This window comes from Gouania willdenowi, chromosome 19 (genome assembly GCF_900634775.1).
Source record: "Gouania willdenowi chromosome 19, fGouWil2.1, whole genome shotgun sequence".
Lineage (NCBI taxonomy): Eukaryota > Metazoa > Chordata > Actinopteri > Blenniiformes > Gobiesocidae > Gouania > Gouania willdenowi.
In genome coordinates, this window is record NC_041062.1 from 20,333,710 (window position 1) to 20,347,522 (window position 13,813).

At 41.0% G+C, this 13,813-nt stretch overlaps 1 protein-coding gene across 2 annotated transcripts; it reads left to right on the forward strand.

The window, feature by feature from the left end:
* Positions 1-350: 350 nt before the first annotated feature.
* Positions 351-13,239, forward strand: bsk146 (brain specific kinase 146). 2 transcript variants are annotated; one of them, XM_028477094.1, is made up of 5 exons: positions 351-595; positions 6,672-6,881; positions 6,963-7,165; positions 8,973-9,164; positions 9,240-13,239. In XM_028477094.1, the coding sequence occupies exons 2-5, from the start codon at positions 6,710-6,712 to the stop codon at positions 9,987-9,989; spliced, it is 1,317 nt and encodes a 438-aa protein (XP_028332895.1). In that variant the 5' UTR covers positions 351-595; positions 6,672-6,709; the 3' UTR covers positions 9,990-13,239. The 2 variants fall into 2 exon arrangements, with proteins under 2 accessions (XP_028332895.1, XP_028332894.1); XM_028477093.1 differs by having other exon boundaries at positions 351-520.
* The last annotated feature ends 574 nt before the right edge of the window (positions 13,240-13,813 follow it).

A 13,813-nucleotide genomic window follows, 5' to 3' on the forward strand; every position in this document is an offset into this window, starting at 1 on the left:
TGTCATGTATGTATTTCCCCAAACTTCTAGACAATAACTAAAAAATGGTAAAACAAGTGTTCAATAGAGTGTAGCTTTTTTTTAATTTTTTTATTTATTTATTTTTTATTATTTTTAATTAAGAATGTGCCTTGTTTTGCCCAGGACAGCAATACTCCTCGCTAACTTCCCTTTGGTCTGAACTATCTGTTGTATAATGATAAATAATGATCCGTTTAAAGGTTGTTGGTGTTCTTATAATTCCCACAGCACTTGAAGGCATCGTAGTCTGTACGGAGACAGCGACCATAGGCGAGCCCCGGCGCAGCTGCGCTCTGATTGGCCGGAGCTCGGAGGAGGGGCGGGTCTTATGGTTGCTTGAGGACTGCGGAGACAAAAGGACGCAGAGCCGGAGGAGGCTGCGGGATGCTCTGTCCCGCATCCACCGCTGGACACCAGGCGTTCCCCCCGCTGAGCTACTGAGCCCCCGGCCCTATGAGTCTACCTACAGCCCCGGAGGACGGAGCGGAGCCTGTGAGCGGTGAGTGACTGAGGGCTTTACCCGCACCTGCGCACCGAGGCCCGGGGACAAAGCACACAATGTATGCTGCACAAGGTGTGTGTGTGTGTGTGTGTGTGTGTGTGTGTGTGTGTGTGTGTGTGTGTGTGTGTGCGTGTGTGTGTGTGTGTGTGCGTGTGTGTGTGTGTGTGTTGCACTAAGGTGTATTTACTGAAGCATGACAGTGATGTTGTGAGTCAGCCTGTTTACATGTGGAGCTGCAGCCAATCAATGAGCTCTATCAGCCTCTGTCAATCACATCATCATCATCATCATCATCATCATCTCTGCTTCATGGACAGGCACTTTGGGTGATTGCCTCACACACGCACACACACACACACACGCACACACACACACACACACACACACACACACACACACACACACACACACACACACACACACACACACACAAATATGGCCATTTTTCTGGCATCAGCTCCATCCCACCACCCCAACCAAGCTCCAGTAACCCTTATAATTTAAGACAAGTTTAGAATAAATCTAAAATATGCTGTGAACATTGTAAAACAGCCTAAATAAAAACATAAATGCGTATATGAAGCACATTTGTTTATTTGATATACTTACAGTTCATATACAAGTCAACACATTGTGTATTAACCATTCATTTCACATTGGTTGTCTTTAAGTTAGACATTGACATTATATTTTCATTACATGTTTTCATATATACAGTATATACTATAGTATAGTATAGTAGAAGTATAGTATATATCTATAGCTAGATATTAGTGCTGTCGGCACTAATATCTAGCTATAGATACTATACTACTACTACTACTACTACTACTACTACTACTACTATAATCTAGCCTGAACTGCCACCCAGGTAGGGCTGAACGATTTTGGAAAATAATCTACAGGCGATTTTTTTTTTCCTCAATATTGCAATTGCGATTTAATTTACAATTATTTTTTAAGGTATTCTTCTCATTTATTTTTCTACAAATAATCAATAAATCAATATAATGTGTTCTAATAAACAATATCACATGTATTGTACATAAATGATTCTTTCTTCTAGGCTAGGCTTATGTTAAAATATAGGAATATGAAGCTTGAATTAATATTAAAGACAGTTTATTTAAGTCTCAATAAACACAAAATAAACAAGTGTATTTTCTTATTAAACCTTGAGGGAAACAAAACATTTTAAACACTAATAAAAACATTACATTCACTCAGTAACTGCAGCACACAACACACTAAACTTATTGATCACATCACAGTGAAATTATTACCTCTGCATTTCACCAATATCCCCCTCATGGATAGCAGTGGGCTGCCCACACATTGAGGGCGGTCCAGGACAAGTACCCCTCGCTGCAGCCCACGGAACGACTGACGCCGCCCCTCGTATGTAGCGCACCTCATTGGCCAGTTTAGGTCACGTGACTAAGACTAAACCTAAACCTAACCCTAACCCTAAAATATGTTGCAATATAGGGTTATAAGGGTTATAACCTAACCCTAACCCAAAGACGCTACGTACGTGTATTTCGGTAAACGTACCACTAGCACATTGTCCGTACGGCAACCGTACGAATAGACACTTTCATTATTTAATAATGGCAGACATGTATTTATTTTTAATCATGGCAGAGTAGGTCCTCCATAGACTGAGTTCTTTGGTTTAAATCCGTAGGAGGACAGACTCACTTCCTGTCCTCGCTTCACTCTCACCCAGTGACTCATTCAGGTATGAGTTTAACGCTGTTTTTATAGAGGGACAGATGCTGTTCCCCCCGACACACACACACGCACACACACACCCAGAGGCTGATGTGTTGCGTTCTCAGACTATTACTAACACACTTTAAGGTGTGTTTTTTAGGGTTATTGTCTCATTCTGATCTTTTACTGATCAATAATGAGAACTTTAACATAACTAATCTGATGCTTCTTACTTTAATAACAGACCTAAAACTCATTTGAATGTTATAACCTTTCCTCATCTCACACATTACTGTGATTACTGTCTAAAGACTATAATCACATTAAACAGGTCATTCTGGTCTCAGAGGTCATTTAAGTGGTTAAAAGTAACAGCATTAGATCAGATCCCTCTGAGTGTAGTCTGTTCCTGTGACAGAACTCTGATCTCATTCTTTGGTGAGAAAGTATGTCATAATGTCACGTGACTTGTGTGGTTTTCGTGGCCCTGACGTACTGCAGGTGGGTTATTTGATCACCCAGATTATGAACATTTAGGCTCCTCCCACTCACAGTCTACACTTAGTCATCCTTCTGATTCAAAGTGTTAAATCACAGGATAGGCTTTGATCCACATTTTGCCACGGTCATTAAATTGCGACCCACAAGTTGAGAACCACTGATCTAATCAGATTGTTTTGAATGTCTTACCTCCACACCGTTCTCTCTGTGTTCATCCCATAATCACACACACACCTGATTCTGAAGGAAGTAACCGTGGTTTGGGTCTCTACAGTATTTCTTTTCATTTCGCTACAAGATTCAAACGTTCCCACTGGTGGAGGTCAGCTATATACAGTATGTAGCTACAGCTGCTGATGCAAAATGCCACACAGGCACATTTGTTAACAAACAGCTGCACAATATGTGCCACTTCTGGTTTTTTCTCCTCTAAGGGGACAGCACATGTGAGTGAATTCTGTAGCGTGGCTTGTTTAGGGGAAGGTCTGGGTTAGAACACACTCAGTAATCCATCTAACTGGGCTTTTTGTGCTGTTCTGAGAAGTAGTGAAAGCAGCGACTCCAAAAATGAGTATGTTAATATAAAATATGCTATAAAATATAAATATATTGTTATATTGTAACTTTCAAAATTGCCAAAATAGAATATTTATATCTTGATTCTCGATATATCACACAGGCTTAACACACAGACATATAGTATAGTATAGTATAGTATAGTATAGTATAGTATAGTATAGTATAGTATAGTATCGCATCGCATCGCATCGCATCGCATCGCATCGCATCGCATCGCATCGCATCGCATCGCATCGCATAGTATAGTATAGTATAGTATAGTATAGTATAGTATAGTATAGTATAGTATAGTATAGTATAGTATAGTATAGTATAGTGCCACTGTGAGAACGTTCAAGTTCCACAGAAACACACACCCTTCCTTTTAAGCATTTAAATGTGCAGGATCTTTGTGCACCAGTGTGTGTGTGTGTGTGTGTGTGTGTGCGTGTGCGTGTGTGTGCGTGTGCACGTGTGTGTGTGCGTGTGTGTGTGTGTGCGTGTGCACGTGTGTGTGCGCGTGTGCTCTGATCTGTAAAGCGAGAGACGGGACGTGCAGGTTTGGCTGCTTAGAATCAGGAAAACTGGAAGCAATCACTGACACTGCAGCAGGGAATGGATTTGTTGTAGAGGGCTGTTATCAGTGTGTGTGTGTGTGTGTGTGTGTGTTAGGGATGGGCGAGATAAACTAAAACGGTATCCCAAGAATTTATGGTATTTATCACGATAAAAAAAAAAACAATAGATGAATAAATAAAACAAAGCCGTGGCTATTGATACGGAAACATATAAATAGACTGCCAGTCTATTTATATGCTGCGCCCCTCATTGGCCAGTTTAGATCACGTGATTGGTGCACCACATGACTTAAAGTTCCATCAGTTTTATTTTATCTCATATTTATTTTTAGCTATCCCGCTAACCCTTTTATTTTAGCCCTACCCTATCCCTAACCCAGGAAATACCATGAAATGTTTATTTTTTTGTATATGTTTATTTAAATTGCTGCGTTAAATATGTTAAAATGAAAAAAACATATATGACATACAGTAAGTGGGATTCGAATCCACGTCAAAACATACCCACAGTCTGGGAGGCTATTGATACGTTTCCGTATCAATTGACATTTTGATAAAACAATTCCCAACTTAAACTGTAAACAGGTTCCTTACAAACACAAATTAAATTTAATAAATCAACACTGCGTCAGTAATATAATTTACACATTAAAAACTGCTGACTCAGAGCTATTCTTCATGGGCTGATATTTTATGGAATATATTTATGCATGTGGGTCATTTTATTAGTGTTATTGTATACAATTCATTTATTTCCTCATTTATAGTGAAATCATTTTCTGAAAAAAAAAAGCACATGAAAAGCAAAAATAACTCCAATAGTGTTTTTACTGTTTAATATAAATCACTGCTGCTGAATCTTGTTTATTGCATATCTGATAGTGAGTTACATAAAGTTATGGTTGACAAATATCTCTTTGATTTCCTATAATTAAACCAGATCAGACTTGATGATTTAATCATTAATTACTGAGAGCAGTAATAACAGGATATTTAGGTGTAATAATCACAATATTTACATTACTGTCTAATGGGACCAGCTTTGTTTTGTGAACACGTGAAATATAATTAAAAAATATTGCGTTTCACAAGTCGGGACCAATGAATACAGTGACATTAGCTTTATGCTAACATTTATTTCACACGCCGTGACATGTTAGCTTTTATCCTTCCATACAAGTGTTGAATCTTAAATCAGTGGATTTTTGTGGTTTGGTGACAGTCAGCTGTGTACTTTTACTTGTTCGCTTCCTTTTATGAAGTCGTTAGCGTTAGCGCTTAGTCCATTTTTCTGTGGGTTAGCTTAGCTTAGTTAGCTTTAGTTGAGTTTTTTTTTCATAATCGTTGCTGGCGGGTTCATCTCCATCAATGTCAATATTCGTGGGAACTTTGGGTGGATCTGATGGAGGAACTTGGATTGGTTCATTGTGTTGGGTGTCTGGTCTTAACCAAGTAGCGGTCCATGGTGTATTGCAGCACTGCAGCTTCAGGTAGGCTATGAAATGAGGAGCGCTGTCCGTGTGTGTGAGGGGCGGCGGCAGCACGCACCGCGGAGGCTCTCGTCAACAGCGCTCCAGAGAATAATAAGGTGTTGACAAAAAAATTGGGGGCAATTTTGGCCCGAGGAACAAGGTTTTTAGGGACATTCTTGGCTAAGTTGAGGAACAAATGGCTCGTGGCCCTCACTAATTTCCGACACTGCGTGCACCTAACTACATCAGTCGAGTGTGTCGCGCACTTACCTACTGTACGTCATCAATGGGAATTTATCGTTTCTATTGTTGGATGACATATTCTTATCGGGGGAATGTTTTTGACGATGTATCGTAAACATATCGCACATTCTTAGTGTGTGTGTGTGTGTGTGTGTGTGTGTGTACGAATGTAGCTAATCACAGGAAAATGTATGAATTGGTTTTGGGCTCAGAAACCTTAGTGCTCTTTGGCAAAGCAGCTTGTGTTCATATCACATTAAGGCTGTTCTATGCGTTATTTATGCTCATTTCATTGGACAGCTTTAGAATATACCGGCTTTATTGATCCCCAGAGGGGAAATTCATTTGTTGCAGCAACACGGTAAAAATTCACAATGTATTACTTACGTTTGTTCTGCTACAGATTATCCAAGCATGCACCAGCTGTGCAGGATGAGAATAGATAGAGAACAAGTTAGTAATGTAATGATGCTATAGAAATGTAAAGACTAGTTGCGCCTCATGCTTCTGTCTTCACAGGAATGGTCAGTTTTGTGTTTGGACATGTTTTTGTTTCAGTTTCACTTTTCAGGTGAAACTTTTTAATCAGATTGAATTGAATGGTTCAAAGTAGAAGTGCATCAGTGCATTATCAGGCCAATCATGATAAACAAGTGTAGAAGAAAGAAAACAATGGATTTGATCTGTATCTGTCACAAGTTTGTGTTATTGTTCCCATTCATCTTGAACTTGTCGCTGATCCAATCTCAATGCAAGCGTTCAACCAAAGAGTGTTTATTGATCTCAAACAGAGCCCTAGTATAACTCATGGTCATAGTTACAAACAGAATGTTTATCTACAGCAGATACACACATCAAGGCTTCCTAAAACTCAGCTCAGATAGAGAAACTACTGATGGAACTCCGGCCTCGTTCAGACGCACAAGCTAAATCAAGATCTGAAGGCACTGCAATAAAAACCCTCAAATAACTCAGCTACCGTCCTTTGACAGAATAGAATTACAGCGCTGCTCGTCGTACAATCCAACAGTAAATCTGAGGGTGATTTTTAAAGTCTCTATTGTTTCTGTTGGTGTGCAGTGACCTCTGCCTGCTGCCAGCCTTAAAGCTGTCCCACAATGAGCTCCTCTCCGCTGGTGTCACGAGCCAACATGGACATCCTGGACGAGCTGCAGCTGATCGCTGCTCAGAACCTGGAGAGGCTGGAGGTCAACAAGTACTATGAGGTGGTCCGGGAACTGGGTAAGGGCACCTACGGCAAGGTGGACCTGGTCATCCACAAGATCAGAGGTAAGGGTTTACACACAATGAAGAACGAAAGACTCAAATGTTCCACAGCAGCATGACGGTGTGTTTGTGTTGTACCACAAGGTACGAAAATGGCGCTGAAGTTCCTGAAGAAAAAGACAACGAAGCTGAAGTCTTTTCTACGAGAGTACAGCATCTCCCTCTACCTGTCCCCATGCCCCTTCATCATCAACATGTTTGGCATCGCCTTCGAGACGGACGAGTACTACATGTTTGCACAGGAGTACGCTTTGGCTGGGGACCTCTTCGACATCATTCCTCCACAGGTGTAGATTCACGCTCGACTTCCTGATCATGCTTTAATCTCATCATTTAATCGACATCAAGAACTAAGTCCAGAATAACCACCTGGATCAGATGATTAATCGGATGAATGAGTGTTTAGTGTACTTTTAGTTAGGAGTGTCCCAATTCAACATTTAGGATACAACATTGATATTGCAGCCTTGTGTGTTGGCCAAAAGTGATATTGATCCCATCCGATATCAGCGTGAAAATATATTATGACTAATTTTGTAGTGTGGAATGTTAGAAAATATTTGATCAAACAGAGAGAGAACAATAGTCATCAACTATAGGTATGAGAAAAGATTGTTTGAAGAAGTGTAGTAACTAGGAATGTCATGGTATTGACAATATTGTTACTAGTTTCTCGATATCGTCGTGGTTATGTCACGGTATGAAATAATAAACAATCTAGTCTGGTCAAAAAATTGTTCAGTTATGGGGGAGGGTCTGGCCAGCTGTGGGGCGTTTTGGATGAGCTACAAAACCGCCTTAGTAGGGGTTCCGGTACCTTTTCACCAAGCAATCAGAAAGGGTTTGAAAAAACATAATTTCCGCTACCTGACTTCTGGCTTGGTTACTGCTTCAGCTTATAGGTCATGGAAAATATGACCCGGACCCTATTACAATATCTTATTTTGAAATACCGACCAAGACTGGATGTTAAGTGACAATTCAGAAGCGAAGAAGAAGAAGGGGGTGTTTCTACCTTCGAAGGGGGTGTACCCGCTTACAAACCAAAACGCCCCTGTTTGCTGCTGGTCGGATGATATTGCAGTTATGGCCATTTTCTGTTGTTGAAAATCACAGTTTCAAAAAGTTAGTGGATACTTTAAATGCTCAGAGATTACTCCTAACCTCAAATGTTGACTTGTTCATCTTTCGCTAGAAAAACATAAAATTAATCTAAACACTGATTCAGTCAGTTTGCACTACTTTAATTTTTTGGCTGTTTTTTAAAAAATTATTATTCAATATATTGTTACTAGACTGTTTCTATACCTGTGTTGCCTTTAAAGCTAATATCCGGAGTTTCTGAGAAATCTATGTTAATGTATCATTTTTTTCAAAATGCGAAAAAATACCAAACTAGTCTTTTACTATGGTCTACTGCCGGTGTATATATTAATGTATATAAGTCCCACCTTCGTCCTATAGACCCCTATACAAATGGAAACGATCGTCGTGATTGCCCAGCCAATAGGCTTCGACTTCCTGTAGCGGAGTCTGTCAATCAAAGTGGATGTGGAACTGTGCACAAAAACAAGGCCGCGGTTCACAACAGCAAACAGATCCATAGACCTATATCAATGCGACCCGATGTGACCTTGTTATGTTCCACAATGCGCGTGCAGAAAAGTAGAGGCGTGGCTTCTGGTAGATTGGGAGACGCAGTGGGAGGAAGTGAAGCTGTTTAGGGCGGGACATCGAGACGTTTCTCAGAAACTCCGGATATCAGCTTTAAGAGTGTTCCTAACTCGATTAGAATTATTGCGCTTTATCTAAAGAATCTGTATCTGTTAGTAGGCAGTATTCAGTTTATAATGTCATTAATCTAAAAGTACGACAATACGTAGAGTCATAATAGTGAACAGACAATCTCTCAATTGTCATCATTCTTGTTGTTGTTAGCATTGCTGCAAACTTTCCTACAAAATTGCAATAATTGTCGTACCATCATTATACCGAACCGTGAGATTTAGGTAGGAACCTCATTGGTTCTGTTGTCATACTGTTTGGTAAATGTTGTCCACTCACTGAACTCAGCCTTCTCTGTGTCTGTGTCAGATTGGTCTTCCTGAAGCTGTGGCAAAGCGTTGTGTGCACCAAGTAGCAATTGCCCTGGACTACCTGCACTGCAAGAAGCTGGTCCACAGAGACATCAAGCCTGAAAACATCCTCATTTTTGACCGAGAGTGCCGCAAAGTCAAGTTATCCGACTTTGGAATGACGCGGCGGGCGGGCTCTCCTGTGAAGCGGGTCAGTAGCTCTTTTGCATTTGACACGATGGTGGTTGTTCTGTGGTGTGGATCTGTTGACCTTTCTCTCCAACAGGTGAGTGGAACCATTCCTTACACGGCTCCAGAACTCTGCGACGTGTCCCGCCACGAGGGCTTCTGTGTGGACTACAGCACTGACGTGTGGGCGTTTGGCGTGCTGCTCTTCTGCATGCTGACCGGTAACTTCCCCTGGGAGAAAGCGCTTCCCTCCGACACCTTCTACCAAGAGTTCATTCGTTGGCAAAGGAGGAGAACAAACAGCGTTCCTTCGCAGTGGAGACGCTTCACCGAACAGGCCCTGCGCATGTTCCGACGGCTGTTGTCAGTGGAGCAGGACCGCCGCTGCTCCGTCAAAGAGGTATTTGGTTACTTCAGCCACTCCTGGATGCTGGATATGCAGAATGACAACAACAATGCCAGTGCCAATGCCAATGAGAGTAACGGGGAGAGAGTCAGCGGCAGTGGTGGGTCGGCTGGAGGGGGCGTCAGAGGCGAGGTGGACGGCACCTGCTCATTGTCTTCATCCGGTGAGGAAGACGAGGAGCTTCTTGTGGAGAGGATGAAGCAGCAGACTCTGTCACCTTGCTCCCCACTGTCCCCCGTATCGCCCATGGCAGTGCAGAGAGGCAGCGATGGGGGCGGGGCTAAAGGAGGGATGATGGAACAGAGTGGGAGTCACCACTTTGTCTCAGTGTCCACCAACAGTTCCGTTTCATCCACCAACAGCTACGATCGGATGCCGCGCGAGAACGATTCCCCGGGGGGGCGCATGCTGGTGGCCACGCCCATCGAAATCTGCGTTTGAGCGTGCCTGAGCGATCGCGATGGACAGAACAGATACACACTTTTATACCTCTAGTCTTCACCACTGATGTGCATGCTTGATAACAAAAAGAAGCGAGGTGGAACTCCTGATTCCAACAATTAGAGGAGAACGCTCAACCTTCCCAGAGAAGCCTTGGTTACAAAACCAGTTGAAGTGCAATGTTGGGAATGATCAAAATAAAAGAGAGAACCTTCATTGGATAATCTGAAAATCATCCAACAAGAAGACCAAAATGTTTTTTCTTAAAGCAATACTTTGTGCAAAAAAAAAACTGCAAAAGAACAAGCAGAGACCAACTGGCAGCAGAAAACACCTCAAGTCACTGGATTTTTACTTTAGAACAGGTGAAGAAATGGCCTCGTAAGGTGGGAGAAATAGTTTTACATGTTTTTCTTTTTGGATTTAAATGTGAGCGTATGTCTACATATTCTACACGAGAACATGTCAAAGTACTTATTAGAAAAACGACTTCTCACTAGAGCTGGGCGATATGGACCAAATTTCATAAGTTGACAAGTTTTTTCAAAATGGCAATATACGATATAAATCTCGATCATTTAAATTCAAATGAAGTCTGACCAGAACGACAATTCTGGTTTAAGTTTGTTGATGAAAATGCCACACAGGCACATTTATTAACAAACAGCTGCACAATATGTGCTTTCTAAGGGACAGCACGTGTGAGTGAGTTCTGTAGTGTTGGTTGTTTAGGGGAAGGTCTGGGTTAAGACACACTCAGTAATCCATCTAACTTTGCTTTTCATGCTGTTCTGGGAAGTAGTGAAAGCAGCGACTTCTAATCAAGTATCTTGATACAAAATACGTATATTGATATAGGCGATAGTGTAATTTTCACCAAAATAGAAAACTAGATATATACGATGTTTGCTGATATCACAAAATCTGTCACGATTTGGATTCGATTTCGATTCGACTTGGATTCGATTCGATTCGATTCGATTTTGATTGGATTGGATTCACACGCCTGTGATCGACATGATGTGATGTGATATGCCCATCTCACACAATCTTTTACTTGTATATCAACTCCCAAAAAACAACTGAATTTTAATTTGATATTTTATTTCTAAGGTCTTTCATGTATCAGGCATTAAATAAACAGTATTAACATAATTCTGTAACATTTAACAAAGTGTTAGACTTTGAATTGTGTGAGTGATAAAAAGTATCTAGTAGTTTAATTAAAATGACCAAGGTGCAATATGTTTTTAATAATACAAAAATATGGCTTTAAAAACAGTTGATTTCACTGTAACAGTGTCACTAGCATGTAAATAATATTATTATTTTAACATTGACATATTAATGATATTAACTAAATATAAAAACTTATTTTAAGGAGCATATTAATAATTTGTGTAAAACAAAAATAACCACATTTATTTGTTTTGATTTGGTTTTAAAACAGAATTACCAAAGAACGAAGGGTACACGGATAATACTGCTACATATACGGTTTCTTCTTTAATATTAAATGTCTCGAGTGGACTTCCAGACATATTCAGTGATCCTTAGTATAAGAGAGTTAGTATAAATCATCAACCCATCCATTTACGAGCACGGACCGAATACTGACAGTTTCAGTTTGCGTGTCTGTGCGCTCACGTTAGCAAATCAACCTTACTCAACCCAATTCTTATCGTCTTAAAATCATCATCACTACTATAGCGCTGCGTTTTCATTATTATTTCATTTCCTGATCTATAGTTCATCATTTTTACTTCTTTCCTCGCTTTGCCGAACAACAATGTAAACAATGCAGGTTCCGTGCTGCTCTTGGGTTATTTTCGCGTCTTCTTTGTTGGTGTTTTATAGCGGTTTGCTCCACATTCAGGTGGCAGCGGGGCATTACTGGTCGGCGGCCGCATAATACCGTGTACAAAAGGGACTGCAAGGCTACGTTATCCCACCATCCCCGCACTGGAAAGGGTGGCACGGACTATGTGAATTTCACAATAAAGGCGTATCTTAAAGATGACGATGTTTATCGATGTTTTCATTGTGCATCGATGTAATTGGATTGTTAATTAATGAATCGATGTGGATCAATGTATTGTTACACCACTAATATCGCCCAGCCCTACTTCTCATAATTACTTCCTTCTTTGTAAAGTTGTCTCTTTTGCTGGTTGGTCGTTCCAGCAGATTTATCCAAAATCTACGTTTTCTCTGTGATTGCTGCTCACGTCGGTGCATTAAAATATGAGGATATAAACTAAGGAAGGCACCGCTAACACTTACCATTCTGACATCTCCACTTTATGTCTGTCTGTATGTATCGTTTCTTCTTCGTTTATTGTTTTTCTTCAAGCAAAAAGTAACGTCTGATTGTTTCGGTTCTGCGAAATTTAAAACAAAACACCTTTTCTATACTGCATGAGAAGAAGTAGCTACGATTTCAGCAGAAAATATAGCGTTGAAAAGATTTGTTCAAAAAGAAATGTCAAATGTTGTGACGTGATTTTTTCGCAGTAGCACAATTTCAAGGATTTAGTCCCTGAGTGAGTAAAAGCGACATAAAAAAAACAAAAAAAGCAACTGAACATTAATTAGTTTCTACTCATTGTGATGTGTTTGTATTGCTATTAATGTTGTGTGCTCACCTCAGCCTGTTCAGGAGCATTAAATATGACGCTAAGCATGACGACAAACAATGAAAAAAGGCCGTGATGCTAACAAAGCTAAGGGTTTTTTTCTTGCTATTGGAGAAAAAAAATGGGTCTTTTAGGTCTCCTGATTAGTTGGAGCGATTATTAGATCATTTTCAAGCAATGGGTGTGTAGAGTGTTACGTTCCAAGCTGCATGGCCTTTGTGTGTGTGTGTGTGTGTGTGTGTGTGTGTGTGTGTGCGTGTGCGCTAAAGCTGTGCTAATGTACTACGTGTTCCTCCCTCACGTTCAAACATGCTCAGGTGGCCTTTCCTGTTACTGAGGGCGCATGCTAAACACCACGTGATAACCTCTGACCTCATCGGCAGCCGTCTGACTCAGAACAATGGACAGTCCTGATGGACTGTGCGTCATGGTCACATGACGCGCAGTGTGACACCAAACAGAGCTCATTGTGCTCCTGGCCCACAGAACACACAGAACAAACACACAGAACACACACACAGAACACACACAGAGAACAAACACACAGAACACACACAGAACAAACACACTGAACAAACACAGAACACACACAGAACACACACAGAACACACACAGAACACACACAGAACACACACACAGAACAAACACAGAACACACACAGAACACACACACAGAACCCACACACAGAACCCACACACAGAACACACACACAGAACACACACACAGAACCCACACACAGAACACACACACAGAACCCACACACAGAACACACACACAGAACACACACACAGAACACACACAGAACACACACACAGAACACACACACAGAACAAACACAGAACACACACACAGAACACACACTGAACACACACAGAACACACACACAGAACACACACAGAACAAACACACTGAACACACACAGAACAATCACACAGTAAACACACAGAACACACACACTGAACACACACAGAACAAACACACTGAACACACACAGAACAATCACACAGTAAACACACAGAACACACACAGAACACACACACAGAACACACACAGAACACACACAGAACGAATACAGAACAAACACAGAACACACACACACACAGAACACACACAGAACAAACACACAGAACACACACACAGAACAAACACACACACACAGAACACACACAGAACACACACACAGAACAC

What these genes read in the sequence shown, in the direction of transcription:
- bsk146 (XM_028477094.1), top strand. Translation starts at nt 6,710, where the DNA reads ATGAGCTCCTCTCCGCTGGTGTCACGAGCCAACATGGACATCCTGGAC. An exon ending in GGTCATCCACAAGATCAGAG is followed by an intron (nt 6,882 to 6,962) that starts GTAAGGGTTTAC and finishes TTGTACCACAAG; the next exon opens with GTACGAAAATGGCGCTGAAG. An exon ending in TCGACATCATTCCTCCACAG is followed by an intron (nt 7,166 to 8,972) that starts GTGTAGATTCAC and finishes TGTCTGTGTCAG; the next exon opens with ATTGGTCTTCCTGAAGCTGT.